Source organism: Pleurodeles waltl, chromosome 7, assembly GCF_031143425.1.
Source record: "Pleurodeles waltl isolate 20211129_DDA chromosome 7, aPleWal1.hap1.20221129, whole genome shotgun sequence".
In the NCBI taxonomy this organism is placed as follows: domain Eukaryota; kingdom Metazoa; phylum Chordata; class Amphibia; order Caudata; family Salamandridae; genus Pleurodeles; species Pleurodeles waltl.
The window spans coordinates 308,251,692-308,272,167 of NC_090446.1; the positions used below are offsets into that span (position 1 = coordinate 308,251,692).

The window sequence follows — 20,476 nt, forward strand, 5'->3', positions numbered from 1 at the left end:
TGCATTTAAAAGAACGAGGGTGGAATAGCTGGTGGATGAAAAAAAAGAGCTTGGGTCTGAAGACAATTCAAAAGAGATGCCAAAAGCACTGGTAGCCAGAACAAGTGAGAAAAAACCAGCACATGGAATGCTTTATTTTCTTACTTCTGAGAAATCAGACTGCCTTTCCAGTTTCTGTTTCATTCTACTTTTTACACAGTGTGGAAAGATCTCTTCATCTCTTCACTTGTTCAATAATTTATGGCCCAGAAATTGCTTGTGCAATGCGCGCTCTTCATGACCACCTGCACGCTGATAAATCTCCTTCTGTGCGGGCGGACAGGTGCGCAGCTTAGAGGGAACATGGGGTTAAGAGCCAGATGTACGTGACACACAGGTATGAACAACTACTCGCATTCACATACCCTAAGGTCTCTGTTTTTTACATTACCCAGCTGGATAAAATCCATAACTAAGCATAAAACTTCCTAAGATAGTTAAAAGTTGCCTAAATGGTTTAGGTGAGTACAGATGATATGTTAATCAGCTGTATATCCAGGTCTGTTCCCTACTTTGATGCTTGACTTGTAGTATAAAACCCAGAGAGAATACATCTAATCCAAGTTGAATTAAAAACATTCAGTACGTTTCTTATTAATTTGAATAAAACACTTAAAAATGAAGGGCCTGATTGAGAGATTTTGTGGAATGGTTACTCTCTTCCCCTTATCCCAAGTGCCATAGTACAGGACACTGATACTAAGGCAGACAGGTCATCTGTCATGCTGTGACAGAGTAACCCTTATGCCAATCTCTAAATCAAGCCCTAAATATTATGTGGTGTATCATACCATAGATCTACAAGACACTAAGCTTAGCATCCAGTGTATGAATAATGAATACACGCTCTGCTATTACCCTAGATCAAATTTAGTAGCCCTAACATTGACTATGAAAAATGTAATCATATACCTGAAGGTGGTCCTAACAGATGTCAAACGAACAGATCCTCATTTTTTCAGGACATTTCACATACCAGTGATGGAAATTATGGTGATCCAGAAAATCCGGAATGAGGAAGCAATTATTGAGGCTTATTAGACCTGACACTCTTTGGTGTGGTCTTCCCCAAACTTTTTGCCTTCTACCCTCCTATTTGCTAAAATTAGTTTTTGTTGGCTTTAAGACTCTGTGCTCTTTACCACTGCTAACCAGCGCTAAAATGCTTTTGTTCACCCCTTAAAACATGGTAGAATTTGCCTACAACTGATTGGCACATTTAATTTACTTGTAAGTCCCATGTAAAGTGGTACAACATGTGCGCAGGACCAGTAAATTAAATGCCACTAGTAGGCCTGCAAAGTTTATTGTGCCACCCACTTTAGTAGCTCCTTGAAACATGTCTCCGGTCTGCCATTGCGGTTGGGTGCAGTTTTAAACTGCCAATTGGACCTGGCAAATATACCTTTTTTCAAGCCTAACCTCCCTTTTCAATACACATAAGTCACCCCTCGGGTACGTCCTGGACAGTCACTAGGGCAGGGTGCAGTCTATTTAAAAAGTGGGACATATACTTTTAAATTGTAAATGTCCTGGTAGTGAAAAACTCCCAAATTAAGTTTTCACCGCAGTGATGCCTACCTCTTCCATAGGATAACTTTGAGTTACCTTATTACAGTTAATATGTGTTGAATCTTGTTTGGGAACATGTTTGGTCTCAAATGAATTTTAGTTTAACATCCCCATCAAAGGTAAAGACAGAATTTAAGTTACCATTCTGCAAATGCCACTTTTAGAAAGCTGTAATTTTCTTGCCCTACCATTTGGTGCATGCAGCCCGTGTCTTTGGTCACATGACTGTGATTAGCTGGCAATTTGCCTTTGTGTATTCCTCCCAGACATTGAGACATAGGATGATGAGGTTTTGGCAGGATGGACCATCCTGCTGGAATGGGTGGGGCAGAGATATCCCCTGCCCCAATTACCTTTCAACGGGCTGCCTCCAGCACACTCACCAAGGGGCTTGACACCAGGCTTTTCTTACCCTAGACCACTTGGAGCCTGGGCACGGGAAGGAAGGAAGTTCCCAGAACCATATCTGTGGGTGTACTAGAAGTTTCACCTACTCCAAAACTTGGGACTTGGAATATTATCCAAGTCCCAAGTTTTGGGAGTTGGATAATATCCATAATATAATATTATCCATATTATAATAATATCCACAGCAGCAAATCCTGTTCAGTAGGATCTCCCAAGAAGGGTATCTGCCCTTGTGGAGCCCAGTTGGCTACAGCTTGCAGCTTTGCCCTGCTGGACTTCTTTGATTTAGAAAAAAGTGACAAAGTCTGAAAGTAGAAATCTTCACCACAACTTCATCCAGCAACTCCCCGGATATGACACTTCCTCTTTGGACTACCAGCTGCCTTGCCCCTCTGAACTTTACCTTCTCAGAAACTTTTTGATTCACACAGTGAGTTATATGTTTGTATGTGTTTTTGCGTGCATGTGTGTACGCTTGTGTTTTGGTATTGAGAGGATGTCTATCTAGTTTCAGCTATGGCTTGGAAGCACTTCTGAGGAGGTCTCTTTCTCTCTTGCAGTCTGGTCATCCGTAACTTCCAGTTGCCGAACTCCCAGGTTGTGCCCATTCCAAAAGTGGGTCTGAAGCTTTCCATCACCAATGCCTTCATCCAGCTGGACGGGAAGTGGCATGTGCACAAGGCAGCTGTGTAAGTTGCAATTGGGGTCCATCCTAGTTTTGTTTGCTGAAACAACTGTACCACTTTTGGCTCAAAGGTTAATTCAGTTCCTCCTACAGTCTTGTTGATCATTCCAGACCTCGCCTGAACACACCCGCATCCAACTTTAACATAAGAACATTCAAGTATATGTGTTTTTGAAATAATTGAAGTCTTATTTTAGTTTGAAAAGATTTATTCACCTCTTGGTTAAACCAGAGGATTTGATTGAGCTTCAGGGACCTACCAGATTGGCTGTAAAACAGCGAATCGAGCAATATGTTTCTAAAAATAACCAGGACTTTATTATGGTCTCCAACCAATGTAGTAATAAGTCACACTGTAAAATGTACATCTCGCAAAAGTTTCTGAGAAATTAATATTATGAGGGCAGCAGCACTATGTGCCCCCCCCCTGTGAATGCATGAACGGTTATCTGTGAAGGACTTCCATTCCTGAGTTTGTTTGCTAGCATATTAACATTTTTGCCTGTAAAATCCCTGCAAGTGTTCCAATGCATAGAAAAACATTAGAGAGAGCCTGCTGTGGTCCCTAGGACTACTACCTATTCCTCCTGAGGCCACCTCCAACATTCAGAAAGTAGAAGCTGTCCTACTGACCAGCTCCACTCAGTGGAATAGCACCCTAAATGTTTGTGACTAGAATAGAATGGCAGCTGCGAACCACTGATACCTTGACATCTGAATCACAAACTTCTTTATGCAATGTGATATGAATCGCAAAAGGCATATGGTTGTTGGAAAATCAACGTTGACATACAAGTTACCTTTAGCACATTTCCACTCACAATTTCGTGGCTCCAGGGCTTGTTGTTTTGCAAGTTGAAGGCTTTGCATCTACATCTTTCTGATCCTCTATGACGCATGTCAGCATTCTCTTCAGTTCTCATGAATGGCTGGGCTTGGCAGGCTCATGGATTGCTATTTGTTGTATTGTGTCTGATCGTTTTTCGTACGTTATATTCAGCAGCTCACAGGCGCTAACCTCACGCCTATTTTCTTTTTACAATTTCATTAAAGGCTTTCTTAATTTCAGACATTTCTATGGTTGCGTATTTCTACCTCATGTTTAGTACAGAGATATTGTCAATCAAAATAAAAAACATGTTTGTGAAAGAATCCATGGGCCTTACGAGCGAATGTATTCTGCCCCGTGTGTAACCCCTGTATGAGTAAAGCTGGAATTATGATTTGGGAGGCACTTATTGCATCCAGTAATTATTGGATGTTTAAATGACTCAACTCAGCCTTGTTAAACCTACGGAAATATAACCAGGGAAATGTGTTCGGTATTTAATGTATCATGCAGATTTTGGTGCATTAAACACGAAAATCCGCACGTTATCCCTCAGAAACCCGTAATAGGCACTATTTAGCACACCAGATAAATAACGTACTCTCGGGTATCGTTATTTATGAGGTACAATAATTAGGGGCATATTTACAAGCCCCCTAGCGCCACTGGGGCATCACTTTTTGTCACGCTCCGGTGGTGCTGTGCATTAGGTATATTCACAAGGAGGTGCTAAGCCAATTTTTGTGGCTTAATGCCACCTCGTAAATGTGCCCTCCCTCCCGGCTCAGTTTTCTGCGGCAGAGGGGTGTGCAATGGGTGTTACTGTGGCTGTTCCACAACAACACTCATTCATTTGATGAAGCCCCAGATTTACAAGAATCTGTAATTCTGTGGCAGCGCCAAAAACTAACACAATCCCAAGGGTAGTGTTGGCATAGCGCAATGAGGAGAAATACTTTCATTTCTCCTCGTTTTTGCTTTTCCCATGTGTACTGCATTATACACCACACATAGAAAGAGCAAAACCACCATGAATGATTGTTTCTGTGCAGGAAGGTGCCCCTTCCTGCACATAAACAATCATTAAATAATGATGATTTGGTACTTCTATGTGTGCTGCATTCTCCAGCACACACATATTTGCCAGGTCACCATTGTAGATTGTTTAGGGACAGGAAGGGACATCTTCCTGCATAAAAACTATGATTCCCTTCAATGCAGACACCTGCACCTGCTTGCACTGGCAGCTACATTTAGCGCCAGCACTAGGGGAAACACAGGGGTGCACCGTATTTTTCTAAATACTGCACATCCCTGCATTTCCGAACTGACGCAGCCTGGCGCTAACAATTTTGGGACAGCACCTAACTGCTCCAGTTCGTTGTAAATATGCCCCATAGTGCCTTGGTTTCCGGGACACTCATAATCAGGCCCTATATGGCTTGTTTAACAAGGCAAAGTGCCCACAGGTTAATAAGTGATTATTTGAAATGGGGTCTCCAGCTGGAAGAGGTAAACACCCTTGTCCAAGTACGGACTACAATCCTAGTCAGGGTAAGTCACACACAATCCAAATTATCCTCTGCCCACCCTCTGGTGGCTTGGCACTGAGCAGTCAGGCTTAACTTAGAAGGCAATGTGTAAAGTATTAGTGCAATAAATCATATCGTAGCACAGTGAAAACACCACACAGGTTTAGAAAAATAGATATTATTTATCTGAATAAAGTAAGGTCGGAATGACAAACATCCAATAAGCACAAGTTGAAATATCACTTTTAAAAAGTTTAAAAGAGTCTCAATCCTTAGAAATAAACAGTATTCCCTTTGTTACACACAGTACCTGGTATGTGTAAAGAAATAACAACGCACGGAGACCGCAGAGGAGGAGATGTGTGAAAAATAGAGTGTTGCGTCTAATTTCCTGGCGCGACACAGACGATGCTTCATTTATTTCCACGCTGCAAGGGGTTTGCATTGTTTTTCGGTGCGCAGTCTTCATTCCTCACTGCAATGCAGGGATATTTTGATGCCCAGGGACGATGTGGGGAAAATCCTTGACAGGTTGAAAGAAGGCACGGGTGCTGCGTTGATCCGGTAAACGATGAGTTGAATTTTTCCATCGCAAGGCAGGCGAGGCGTCAAAGTCGGGCTCCATCATTCAGGTCAGCTGTGCAGCGATTTCTCAGTTGCAAAGCAGGCTTTGCATTGTTTTCTGCAGGCATTGCGCCGATTTTCAACGCACAAGGAATTTCTTTGAAGAGATTACATCTTTTTGGCCCTGAGACTTCAGAAAACAGGAGGCATGCTCAATTCAAGCCCCTGGAGAGCACATCTGGGGAAGGCAGAGTCCTTGTCAGCAAAGTCAGAGGCCAGCAGGGCAGCAAGGCAACAGCAGGGCAGAGTCCTTCTCAGCAAAGCAGTCCAGAAGAATCCTCTGGACCATCAGGCAGTTCCCCTTGACAGGGTGCAGGTGTAGATCCAGAAGTGTCTGAGTTGTTGGGGTCAGAGACCCAGTTAACATACCCAAAAATGCCTTTGAAGTGGGAGAGACTTCAAAGAGTGGTTTTGAAGTGCACAAGTTCACGTTTCAGTCCAGTTCTCTCCGGCAGGGTCCTAGTGGGTATGCAAATGAATGTAGATGAGACTGAGTGTCCTGTGTTTGTGGTTTTCTGGGTGAAATGTACAAGGTAGCTGTCAACCAGCGCAGACCAGACATTGATTGGGAGACAGGCTGTAAGGCACAGATGGTTTTGAGTGCATAGAAATGCTCACTTTCCAAAAGTGACATTTCTAAAATAGTAATAATAAATCCAACCTCACCAATAAGCAGGATTTTCCATTGCCATTTTGACCATACTACATATAATCTGGCCACCCCTTTCAGATTGGGATCTACCACTCAAAAAGTATATGAGGTCAGCACTTATGCTAGTCTATGAAAGGAGCAGGCCTCACAGTATTGGAAAAATAATTTAGGAGTTTCCCATTACCAGGTCATGTAAAACATATATGTACATGTCCTACCTTTTACCTACATAGCACACTGCCCTTTGGGTTACCTAGGGCCTACCTTAGGGGTGACTTATATGTAGAAAAAGTGGAGTTTAAGGCTTGGCAAGTACTTTTAAATTCCGAGTCGAAGAGGCAGCGAAACTGCACACACAGGCCTTGCAATCGCAGTCCTGAGACGTGGTTAAGGGGCTGCATATGCAAGCAGTGCTGCAGGTCCACTACTAACATTTAATTTATAGGCCCTGGGCACATGTAGTGCACTTTACCAGTGACTTACAAGTAAATTAAATATGCCAATTGGGTATGAGCCAATGTTACCATGTTTTTAGGGAGCAAGCACGTCCACTTTAGCTCTGGTTAGCAGTGGTAAAGTGTCCAGATTCCTAAGGCCAGCAAAAATGAGATCAGAAAAAGAAGAGGAGGAAGGCAAAATGTTTGGAGTGACCCTTCAGAGAGGCCATTTCCAACATATCCCCCTTTCAGCCTAAAGCCAGGGTAGACTAATCAATACTTTGATGGACTTCCCTGCTTAGGGCGATAGAACATGAATAGTGGCCCACTACCGCAGTGGCCTTGCCAGTTCTATGCCTTTCTGGACTCAGTTGGGCTCCTCTGTCTATACTCTCTGGGGCCATTGAACTGACCCATTGGGAACCCTTTTCCTCCTCTGTGGACCCCGTCTGTGAAGCTTCTAACCTTAATTTGCTGACAGATGCATCCCAGTAGGCAGACAGTTCCACCATGGCCAACAAGGTGGTGTGCCCCATTCCACCCCTTGGGTCTGACGTCTGTCCACAACCCAGGGAAAATTCTGTCCATAGGGACAGTAACCAACAGAGGCCACTGACAGTTGTCAATGTCAAGAGCCAGGCCCCAGGCCATCCACTGCAAGGTGGAGGCCTTGAATGGGGCCATTGGGTAAGCTTCTCCTCCAGTCTTGGGGCTGGCAGGGAGTGCTCTATGGGCTCCTGAGGTTTCCCTGACCTCTGAGGGGTCTCAGAGTGGGGGGCAGTAGCCCGAGGGGTCTTGTACCCCTTCTCCACTCTACCTCCTACCAGTTCGGGGGGGTCCCCTGACACTGGGTTGAACAGTGGACAGGGGTGAATCGTCCCTCACCCTGCACCTCCGTCTGGGACCTTGTAACCTCTGCATGGGAGTGGTACCCCCAGGAATCAGAATTGATGGGGCATCTGTGTCAGTCGCCCCACCCAGCTCTCATGACACTGTGGAGTTCCCATCAGGGGATGGTCTTTCGGTGCAGACTAGGTCACCCTCTTGGGTCCCCTGTGGGAACAGTCCAAGCTCTGGGGCTGGAAAGGGGGCACCCGGGGCCTCTGCCCACCCCCACCTCTCCTCCTACCTTAGGAAGGGACATGGGACCATTCCCCCCCCCAACCCCCCCCCATACCATTCTGAGACCTGTCTGGGTCACTGTGTACCTCCCCCCCCACTTTGTTGAGGGGAACCCGAACCACCCTCCTTAAGATTACTCTCTAATACCTCTCCAGACACTCTGGTACTCACCCAGAGGTCTGCCTGCTTTGCAAGTTTCCTGGGGTCAGATAACTTACAATCAACCAGGTGTTAGCATAGCCCTGGAAAACAGTAACTGAATATGTGCTCCCTGGCGATCAAATTGAACAGCCCCTCAAAAGTGTTTACCATACTACCCTTCACCCAACCATCCAGTGCTATGCAAAAGTGTCCCACAAAATGCCCCCAGGACTGATGAGGACTGCCCCTGAATCTTAACCTGCACTCTTCTGGGGGCAAATCCATATCTCTTGACAAGGATATCCTTCTTGGGGGGATACCTCAACCAGTCTCTCACATCTAGGGCCGGAAGGGCATCCCTCCCATTACCAGGTGCATGCCTCCATAGGACAGCCCCCCAATCCTCCTCAGAGATTCTGTGTGCTACTAGAGTGACCTCATACAACTCAAACCACCTGGCTATGTCATCCCCCTCACTGAAGTCAGGCACGAAATCTCCAGGTGTGGTGGCTTTTTCTCTCAGTACTGGACATAGTAGTTTTGCTGCCACCACTGGACCCTACTTGCTGTGCTTTTAAGTCCAGTTCCCTCAGACTCAGTTCTTGAGCCAATATGATTTTTCTTTCTGCCAAGGCCCTCTCAGCCTCGGCTCTTCTCTAATCTGCCAGGCCTTGGTCAGCCTCAGCTCTTCTCTCCTCTGCAGCCAGTTGAGCTGGCTGCAGCTTCAGGTACCTCTCAGCATGTCTGTCCCTCAGTTCCTCAGTTGACAGGGTGAGGGAGGAGACACTGCTTCTCACATATGATCCAGTAGGGGACCTCCTCTCTGTGGGCTCCCCTCTCTCCTCTGGAGCCACTGCTAAGTCATTTTCCTCATTATCCTTCTCAGGGCCATCACCCTTTTGGTCCTCTGCTGCCTCCCCTAGCCAGCGTGCTTCCTCAGAAGCATATAGAGTATCCTGCAGGTCCTGCTTGGTGGACCTCTTTTTCACAGCCAGCCCTCTATCCTTGCAGAACGTCCTCAGCCTAGCTTTGCTGAGGCTTCAATGGGGACAAGGTCCATCTCTTTGTAGTCTGCTGTGAAGTTGGAATCCATTTCAAATCTTTTAAGGTATCACAGGTGCAACACAAAGTCACAAGTTTATGAACGAGAGGTAGGATTACAATTTGGAAAAATGACCAATGGAGAGAAAAAAAGGTGAAAACAACTTGTAATGACCTTTAGATGTGGGTGGTAGTGTACACAAGTCACTGTAAGGCACTGCACAAACACAAGTTCTATCCTCACCGCTGATCAACGGTGTTAGTAATAGGGTCTCTAGTTCGCAGAGGTATACTCCCTTGTACAAGTAGGGACCACAATCCTATTCAGGGTAAGTCACACACAAACATAAAACATAAAAATTAAAAAAAAAATCATCTTAAAATGAGAGCAAGGTTCCTGTTGCTTCAAAGCATACGAGGGTACCAAAAACTATTGGGCACCTCATGTTGTTCCATATATTGATGCACACTAATCATACTGAAAAAAGTTTGAAATAAGGAGTTTAATTCTGTAGGGTAATATGATTTAGCATAGATGAATATGAGTGCAATCAATCAACTTGGTGCTGTCATTGTTTGTTGAAGTACGCATCAAAGTTCAATCAACAATTATCACTGGGCAGATTACTAGTTTATTTGAGGATTTAATAATTGCCTTTTGTCTTCCCTTATTAGAAAAGATCATGGTTCTTTCGACCTCAAGGTGGAGGGCCTCTCCATCACAGTAGACTTGGCCTTAGGCAGTGATGGCTCTGGGAGGCCCACTATCTCTACATCCGGTTGTAGCAGTCACATCTCCAATGTCCGGGTCCACATATCGGGAAAGCTGAGGTACGTTACTGTGCTAATGTCCCTGTAGAAAATGATTAGCTTGTACTAAATTTTGGCAAAATATTAATATGCATGTAACCACACAATAGCAAGTGTATTCTGGTAAAGATTCAGTTTAATGAATCACCACTTGAAATAGTATTTTCAATGATTGAAGAAAGTCAACCAGTTGCCTCTGTAGCCTAATGTAATGTACAGTACTGTATTGAAATGTTACACTTTTCATGATTCTAAGGGCCTGATTTATATTTTGGTGGATGAGTTACTTTGTCACAATGGAGAAGGATACCCAGTCCGACAAATATAATTCCCATAGGATATAATGGAATTTATACTTCCGTGTATGAGATATCCGTAACGGTTGAGACGGGGTAACTCATCCACCAAAATATAAATCAGGCCCTAAGTTCTGATGACTAATAATGGGTCTGTGTGAGTTCTACTCACTCATCTCTAATTCTCAATTTATCTTGAAATTGTTGTAATTCCTGATGCTGAAGCAGGATCTCCTAGTAGAAATGAGGCACGTGCATACAATACACACAAAGAACATGTCATTTATAATCACACCGGTGTCAGAAACATAACGACTTTGCAACTCAGCAAGTGACTGGCTCTGTAACCTCCTTCCCCACCCCATCAGACAGTGCAGTGGAGCCCCTGTGGCCAGGAGTTTAACCAGCAGGGGATCGAAGGGGGGGGTGCATGGACTTCTCCTATAAGTGTTCCATTGTCCCCAAATTTTTACCCATTTCTGTGGGAAACCAGGCCTTTCATATGTTACTCTCTCTGCCAACATGCACCAGTCCATGTCCCATTTCCAGGCCTTCAACTGTGGTGCATATGGTGCCCCTCACCCCCAGGGCTGTGCTATGTTTCCCTTGGCCACCACCATTCCAATGGTCACCAATAGAATCTCTGTTTTCCAGAGGTTCGTAACGTCCCATCTGTTAACCAAACACCATTTAGCTGAGGCTTACATCCCACTCCCACATAACTCATTCATGCATGCAACCACTGATGACCAGTAACACTATATACCCGGACAGTCCCATATTATGTGTAGGGAAGACCTCTCCATTCCACAACCCCTAAGGAGGGTGCCTCAGGTGATCTGACCATTTTGGCCTAAACAGTTCATGTAAAACAAGACCTATGAATTTCCAGCTGTACCAAGCTGAACCTAGATATAATTCCCACCTCCTGTGGGTAACCAGGGCCTCACCTCACTCATCGTCATCAAGGACTCCGACATCCTGCTCTCATTGCATCCTCAAGTGTTTCAACATGTCTGATGAGTTGTTGATTAATTTCTGGTATGTGAGGGATATAGCTTTCTTTTGTAGATGTTCCTCCAGGGGGGAGGATTCAGGTAATTCATTCCCCTTCGGAAGTTCGGATTGGAGTGCCTGTCACACCTGAAGATAGTGGTGGCCTTTGGTGGGTGCCAATTTAAACTCCCTCTGTAAGTCAGTGAAAGAAAGAACTTGGCTCTGTGACAGAAGGTCTCCGACCTTGGAGAGGCGGATGAGGTACCATATGTCAAACCCAGGGAGAGTCCCCTATGGTGCCCAGCACCTCTAAGTCCCAGAGGTGAGTGGCCTGTGTTAATTTCCATCCCCACCCCAGCGCGCATAGTGTTGCGTGCCAGTGGTTGATCATTACCACTGTTGGACCGTGAAGGCGTGTCCGTCTGGGGGGGGCTGCATAGATGGCCCTCAAGTACCCTACTGGTTGCATTAGGAGTCTATCCATGTGGTACATGGGTTTGTCCTGGGGAGTGTGGGGTCAGTACTTAATAGTCATAAGTTGCATTGCCTAGTGGTATTTCTTAATATCAGGAAGGGCAATCCCCCAGCGTACTACTCTCTGGTCAGTTCAGCCAATGCTATCCTTACTGGGCCCCCATCCCAAAACAGAGTTCAGAGTTCACTGTCTATTGCTTTAAAGTAAGTTGGTGGGACAGGAAAAGGTGTGTTGTGCAGGACATAGAGAAAGTGGGCGAGGCCCATCATCTTAAATAGGGCAGCCCTCCCCAGAAGCGAGAATGGCAGGGATCACCAATGTTGGATGTCAGTTTTGAACTGTGTCAATAGGGGGAGTAGATTGAAGGAATGGAATCAAGCCGGGTCAGTGGTGATATAGATGCCCAGCTTTTTGAATCTGTCTGCTACTACTTACGCAGCACAGCCCGAGGCAGCCGGGGTACCTCCCCTCTGAGGACATAAATCTTAGATTCTGTCCAATTGATAGCATATCTGGAATATTGCCCAAATTGGGTCCAGATGTGCATAATCTTGTCAAGGGTGACAGAAAGGTCTGTCACATAGAGCACGATATCATCGGCATAGAGGGATATTCTGTCCTTCCAATGCTTAGTCCACCGTAAAGCACATACTCGCTAGTCCATTTTCACCCAGGCTGCTAGGAGTTCAAATACCAGAGCAAAAAGAATGGGAATCCCTGTCTGGTACCATGTCCGAGTGCGAACACCCGAGATGTCTCTCCATTTACTACCACCTGCGCAAGCTCGTAGGTGTAGAGGAGTCATATCCATGCAATAAAGCGAGGGCCAAACCCCAGTCTCATAACACAGCAAACAGGTAAGGCCATTCTGCTGTGTTGAAGGCCATACGAGTATCGAGAGAAAGGACAAGAGCGTCTTCCCGTAAGGTTCTGATCTGGCCAAGGACACCATGGAGTCTGCACAGGTTCAGTGATGTGTTGTGGCCTAGCATGAAGCCTGATTGATCCAGATTAATCAATTTGTGAGCAATAGGGATAAGTCAGGAGGACAGCACTGTAGCTAGTATCTTCAAATCAGCACTGAGGAGAGAAATGAGCCTGTAGGAGCCACAGTCGTCGTCTGCCTTTGCCTCTTTATGTATAAACAATATGTAGGCCAGCTGTTGGTCTATAGGGAGCAGTCCTAATTCCTGGTTTCCCTCATACATCTTTTTTAAGTGGGGCAAGTTTAGTGGCTGTGAGTTTGTCCAATTCTATCGGAACCCCGCTGGGGCCCATCGCCTTACCCGATTTCAAATCTCTGATTGTCACCACTGTTTCCTCAGTAGAAAACTCTTTCTCCAGGAGCTGTCTGTCCACAGTGGTTAAGGTTGTGAGGCAGATGTCTGCCAGAAGGTCTGAGGAGTCCTCCCCTGTGGCGGTGATCCCTGGGGACTATAGTCGGGCATAGTATGTTGCGAAAGACTCCACTATTACCCTCCCGTCACTGACCAACTCGCCAAATGTTGCCCGAACCCCATTAACGCACCTATTTGCTTTTTCCCTCCTATCGAGCCACACCAAGAGCTTCCTGGCTTTGTCACCCACCATGTAGAGGCGCTGTTGTACCACCCTGTGCCAGATCCTAGCAGCCTTCTGCATCACAGTGGGGTGTTTTTGTTGTTTGAGGGACACAATGTGGATGGTGTCAGATCTCTCTCATCCAGGAAGCTCGGCCTCCAGTTCTAGTATTTCATGTGCACAGGCCTCCAGTTTAACCTTTTTTTTCCCTTTCTTTTGTCTCACTATCAGGAAAAGTCCTACACCCTTAATTACAGCCTTGAAGTCCTCCCACATCATTAGCGCAGAGTCCACAGAGGATTAATTTTCCTCAAAGTATCGCTCCATTGCTTCCACAAGCGTTGTCCTAACTTTCAGCACCTTGAGGTACCAAGGGTTCAGAGTAATGTATCTGTGGTCCTGTCCATCGCCTTATCCATAGACCATCCGTAGTGGGGAGTGACCTGAGAAGCCCCTGGCCTCGTAGTAAACCTCCTGCATACGTGAAAGTTGATGAGACAAAGTGATAAAGTAGTCAATACAGGAGAGACCAGTGTCTGCCACAGAATGAAATGCAAAATGCTGTACAGTGGGGTTAAGGGTACGCCACATGTCTATGAGCCCCAGGGGTGCAAGGAAGTCAGTGAATGGTCAACAAGCTGAACCTTTTTTTCTCGGGGAGTGACGGTCAATGATGTCGCACAGTGTCATGTTGAAGTCCCCAACTATTATTAATTCCCTTTTGGGGAGACTTAGTAGTAGTTGCCCAGGAGGTGGGTCTCCTGTAGGAGGACCACTTCTGCAGAATGTCTCTTAAAGTATTGCAGGACAACTCCCTGCTTGACCCTGTCCCCAAGCCCATTGCCATTCCAGGATAAAAGGTGTAGGGTCACTGCAGTTACAATGGTGGGCATGTTGTGGAGTCTACAACTTGTAGGGGGAGGGTGTGTCTAGTCATGGGGCCATGGAGAAGGAACAACTGCATGCTGGAAACAAAAGACCATGGTACCCAAATGTTGGTGATTGTAGTAGTGTTCCTTGCCTGAATGTAAACAATACTAAAATGCAAATAACATCCCTTTACAAACAAAACCCCCACTCTGCCTTCCTGCATTGTGGACATAGAACTACCCACCACCTCAACTGTGCAGAGTGCCTGCTGCCCCAAAATAACATAAAACTAACAGGAGACCATGGCAACCACCTATTAGCACCTTGTTGTTGTACCAAGGCACACCACAAAGGTAAGATTCTTCTTGCTGTGTCAATAAGAATTCCAATTCAATATACGTGTATGGTAGAGTTTTTATTCATCCAAGTATTCCATATGGTGACATCCACCATAAATCCAGAGAAAGATCAGCCAACACGTGTTTCGTCAACATGACTTCCTCAAGGCACAAAGGTAAGTAAAATTACAAGTCGCCAAATATTTGTTGATGCAACTTTCAAACACCAAGAAGTCCTAATGATGCGGTACTCAAGACCATGGACGTTGAACCTGATTAATTAGGCAACAGACACGACCATGATAAGCTTGTCAGATCGTGTGAAGATTTCCATACGATAAATATTGGCTACGCCAATAAAAACGCTACCATACACCTATATTAAATTGAAATTCTTATTGACACGGTAAGAAGAATCTGACCTTTATGGTGTGCCTTAGTACAACAACATGTAACTTTTAAGGAGCATTTGAATTTTTCAAATGATACTACTGCATCCTCAGTGGCTGGATGCTTACCATTTGGGCACACTTTATGTTACTAGATACTAATGTACTGATTTTGTTTGATATACTACAATATACATATGTATAGGAGGTACAAACTTCGCGCACAGCCACTGTCCTTTGTATCTATCTATTAGCACCAAATCCACTCCAAAAACAGGAATATCAATACCAAGACCAAGGGGCATATTTACAAGCCCCTTGCGTCACCTTAGCACCAACATAGTGTCATTTTCTTTACGTTAAGGTGGCTTTTCTGCCACGCCATATTTACAAAGTGGTGCAATGCTTGCATTGCACCACTTTGTAACCCCTTGCGCCACATTATGCCTGCGCCAGGCATAATGTATGCATGGGGCATGTTCTGGTGCAGCGAGGCCCAAAAAAATGGCGCAGTAAAATTTACAAGATTTCACTGTGCCATTTTTTCCGTCATTTTTAAGCCTGCGCAGAGAAAGTGTTAAAGTGACGCACCCATTATATTCAATGGGCCTCCCTATGCTTTGCTGCACTAGCGTCAACATTTTTGATGCTAGTGCAGCAAAGCGCCACAATAGCGTCAAAATTCTTCACGCTATTGTGTTAACGACTGCAATGATGTGCCGTATTGTAGCCCAGGTTGTCTGATAATCATATTGGATCCTTGCAGCGACACAAGACTTCAGTCTGTAGATTCAGGCCAGTCTTTCTAGGCCTTCCTGATTCCACTCTTGCCGAGAAGAGTGATGTTGCAGGCTTGGTGGTGTGGAGCTACGTTGTCACCTTTCATTGAGTGTCGACTGGCACTCCGAGAAGAGGCCGCCCCCTTGATGTCTCCTTGGTCGGTCCCAATGCCCAGTCCTTCCAGCCTTTTGTCAACCATCAAACCAGTCCAAGGTCGTTTCTGGTGTGGAGAAGAAGTGAGCTGTGCCATTGATTACCACTCTGAGCTGTGCAGGGAATAGCATTGAATATTTGATGTCCATGTCCCAGAAGGCTTTCTTGACCTCTGGAAAGCTGCGGTGTAGTTTCTGCAAGTGAAGTGTAAAGCTGGGGACGAAGGTAATGTTTGCATTTCCAATATGAAGTAGAAGAGTGCTGAGTGCCATTTGGAAGTCACATCCCAGTCCCAGTACTTGAATATTTAGATGTTAACTGGATAGGGTGGTGCTCCTGGCTTAGGTGGAGCACACAGGACCTGTTGAGTCCTCTCCACAGAGAAGTATTTAAGGAGGCTACATGGCTGCAACTTTTTCAGGATGAAGTCTTCCACAAAGAGATCAACTGTTGGGCCTTCTGATTTTTCAGGCACTCCAATGATGCGTATGTTATTTCTGTGGGAATTGTTCAGGCCTCTTATCCGAATTGTGTTTATTTTGTGAATCCCAAACACTTATTGCAGTAGAATTTCCATTACCAATGCTTTGTACTGAAAACCACTTAAAAAAAGCTGACATTGTAACCGATGTAAATCATGCTCTGCCCAGGAAAGGGTCTTGCTTCAGAATATTTCACTTTCTCCATTCTTACTGGTACTACGGTGACACTTATATTTGTTTATGGCCGACTTCACCTCCTAGTTTGTTTAATTTTATGATGCAGGTGACACAAGCCCTATTACTAGGACCTTACAGTATCATAATTAATGTACATTACTAGTCAGATTTATTTGATAAAGAGATTATCCCGTGATACAATCTTATATTGATCTAATGGTAATGGAGTAGCCCTTGACCTTTTCCAATGTCTAGCACACTGCTCCCCCGTTGCTGCCCTCATAACACAGAGGCATCGCCCCAGCCTCGAGCTCACCCGGAACGTCTCCCCTGTAATTGCTGACTGCCATTACTGTGCCCCTATTTGTACGTTCTGTTTTTCGATTTTTTCCATAGTATTTTGGTCCCAGGACTTCCCTGTAATTGTTGTCTGCCATTGCTGTACCCACATTTGTAAGCTCCCATTATTGTTTTTGCCACTATATTTCGCCCCTTTTTGCACTTCTGTTTAGTTGCTACTTTATTTTTTATCGCCGTTTTTCCCGCACCGTTTCCGACCCCCTGCACACCTGCCTACCAGCCGGGTCCTCCCACCTCCCAGGCCGACTGATGGAGGCCGCTGCATGGCTCCAGTGAGTGGCCCTCAACCTTTTCCAAGGTCTAGCATGCTGCTCCCCATGGCTGTTCCTCATAGCCAGATCCACAGCCTCGAGCTCGCCTCAAACCACGGTTCGGTCCCAGGTCTCCCCTGTAACAGTTGTCTGCCATGACTGTGACCGCATCTGTAAGCAGTGTTTCTACTGTTTAGGTTTTGCCTGCGGTGAAATCTATTATATTTAATATAAATCTTAAAGGGGGCTTACATTCTGCCCCTTCTCACCTTGTCCTAGCTTTAGTGCAACATCTCCAGTTGTTTACCTATCGGGACACACATACAGTGACACCCATCATTGGTGTAAAAGGTCATTTATTTAGGACAGGATTTAAACATGAACATCATAAACTTAAAACTGTAACCCCCCATTTTATCACCCCTAACTTTTAAAGATTCCTCTAATCCTCATTCTCACTTCCAAAACCTTCTTTCAATTCTCCTCCCCTAGACACTCCCCTATTCCTCTCATGCCCTCCTTGCTTGTAACATACACCCCCACACTCTGATCCTTCACCTCCTTGTTTTTCCCCTTGGAAAGGTGGACAAGCCCGCATCTGGGTCTCCACCCTCCCCCATCTTCTGCCATCCAGCAAAACCCACTTGGCGTTTTGCTGCCCCACCCCAGGAAAAACCGCTGTCTTTCAGTTTCCTTTTTTTTAATTTTTTTATATCTGTTCTTTAAACCACAGCTTCTCTCCCCATAAATCCCCTAACATCAACCTCAAGTCTGCCAGATAATATGCATTTCCCAACTGCGACAAATGCACCCCATCAGTTCTGGACAATGTCTCATCTTGTTCCTGGATGTCCTCATGCCTCAGGACCTTGATCCCTTGAGCCCAGCAAAATACTCTCATTGCCCTGTTCAGTTTTTTACGAGCCCGCTCGATGGCTCCATGTTTAACTGCCCCTCTCCATACCCGTCTGGGCACAAATTCTGTCCACACCAAACATGTCCTGCATAGCTTCTGTCTCAACAGCTCCAAGTCTCGCTGCATAAGATGCATCAAAGTGAGCCCCAACAGCCTCACCAAGTCATTTTCCCCTAGATGAATCAGTAATAGATCAGGACATCCCCGTTGCGGCATGTTACTAGTGATAAATGGAAGCAAACTTCACAACCTCATTCCACTTTTCCCCCACCAACAAACTTCGTGGTTTCTGCTAGGCAGTCCCATCGACCTGCCGTAAATTTGCTTTTCCGCAAACTTCGCCGCCCAGTGAACGAAGGAATGACCGACCAGCCATGTCTCCATCTTGTCTTTCTGTGGCCCAGCCACACATCCTGAAAAGAAAAAACACTGTAAACACTGACCTGAAAACCTAAATTTCCCCCCACCATTATGTCTATGTGCCTTGTACCACCCTCCTGTGCCTTACAACCCATCACAGCCTAATATAACGCTCGCAGCATCTAGATTTCCATCTACCTATGGCCTTATTCTTAGCCCAGTCCCAACCTAGATGGGCTGCTGCTGTAGCTGCGCCAATCCTGAACGAATGTGTGCCAAAGTCCATTGCACGCCACCCCGTCTGCCCAAGCGCCATCCTCAAAACCGCAGCAGCTGATAGCTAGTAAGCTTCCTCCCTGACACATGCATAAACACCCCACTTTCTCCCATCATACTCAGCTGTTGCTTAAAAGCCATCCAATCTTTCACTGGGCACGCCAGTTCGTCACCCCCTTTGTCCAGCCATACCCATTTTCCTTTCCCCAACTGATCCGTCTTTGAACCCCAGAGCCAAATACCCAACCTTTCCCTATGCATACAAACCTCTTTAACCTTTACCCCCAACTCTTTCCCTACGCCCAACAGTTCAGATACTCGAAAAACACCAAAAAACATCCAAACCATATATAAGCGAAATAAACCCACTTCATACTCATCCACACAACATACTGGCAACACATGCATTAACTCCAGAAATATCTCAAAAGTAATGGGTTCTCTTGCTGGTTTAACTGCACTAGCCCTGACCCTTCCCCAACCTTTCAACATCCTTCCTAACAAATCATTACGCGCTGGATCATATCCAATGAAAAGTTTCCCATAAAATGAAACCCCAGCCAGCTTTCCTCCTATTGTGGCTGGGGATAAACCCTCCTGTATCAGAAAAAGCACAAAGCGCAAAGCCTGTGCCTCAAGGGCCTGTGGACCTTGTGTCCCAAAATTGCCCAAAAACAACTCAAAAGATTGAAATTCCAATCATGCGAGCCTGTAACTCCGCCTCGTGGATACCGCTAAAGACATCTCCACCAGCCCCGTGATCATCATGTCCCCCGCTCCCAAATGTCTGCTGGGACCGCAGTCTTGTTCCGCTCTGCTCCTGGCGCCAACTCGTGAAAACACCGCCACTGTGAACGAGATAGAGAATCTGCAATCTCGTTGTTAACCCCGGGTATGTGTGCAGCTTTAAAAATAACATTTAGAGATAAACACCTAAGCATAAACTGGCGCAATAAGAGCAACACTCTGAGATCCCTAGCTCTCTGTCTGTTGACTAACTCTACTACTGTCATGTTTTCCACTTGAAAAACCACTGTCCTGTTGGCCAATTCCTGACCCCAGACTGCCAGTGCCACTAATAGTGGAAAAAACTCAAGGAATGCAATGCTCCTCCCTTGTTGCAGCCATTGTGGAGGCTATGCCTCGGCGCACCACCTTCCATCCCAGTAGATGCAGAAACCCGAAGATCCCGCTGCATCAGAGAAAATTTTAACCTGCCACACCGTGTCAATGTCACCGAAAGACCTGGGTACCCCATTGAATTCTCTCAGAAACATTTCCCATACTTTGATGTCCTCTCTCAAGGCCAATGAAACCCTTATTCTGTGATGCGGTAGCACTGCTCCTGACATGGATAGCCCCAACCGTCTGCAAAATGTTCGACCTCCCCTTACCACTCTGCATGCAAAATGAAGGTATCCCAACAATTTGTGAGCCGTTCTCAACTCCATTTTGCGAAGTGTGCGTACTTCTGCCAGAAAATCAATTATTTCTGTCACTTTTGTCGCTGGCAACCTGGCCACTAGTGCGTCTGCATCTAGGTCGATGCCCAAAAAGGTCAAAATTGATAGCGGCCCTTCTGTCTTTTCAGGGGCCAACGGCACTCTTGTCTGGTGAGCTAGTCTCTGGAAATCTGCTAGCACCCGACCACATGCCCCGGATGTGGCTGACCCTACAAATAGAAAATCGTCCAGGTATTGAGTCACCGTCCGGTGGCCACTTATTCTGACAAAAACCCACTGTAAAAAAGTGCTGAAGGTTTCAAATAGAGCGCAAGATATGGCGCTCTATATGGCGCACACAAATGGCTCCATCCAGCTGCATCCCCAGAAGGTCAAAATCTGCCGGATGAATAGGTAACAGCCTAAAGGCCGATTGGATGTCACATTTTGCCATTTCAGCCTT

The 20,476-nt window shown here is 45.7% G+C and overlaps 1 protein-coding gene across 1 annotated transcript in view; it reads left to right on the forward strand.

The window, feature by feature from the left end:
* The window catches only part of LOC138304050 (bactericidal permeability-increasing protein-like), a 324,414-nt gene that overhangs the window by 5,991 nt on the left and 297,947 nt on the right, over nucleotides 1-20,476 (forward strand). Inside the window, exons 3-4 of the mRNA XM_069243745.1 lie at nucleotides 2,580-2,708; nucleotides 9,758-9,913. Of these exons, the coding sequence (XP_069099846.1) occupies nucleotides 2,580-2,708; nucleotides 9,758-9,913 (285 nt within the window). The remainder of the gene's footprint in view (nucleotides 1-2,579; nucleotides 2,709-9,757; nucleotides 9,914-20,476) is intronic.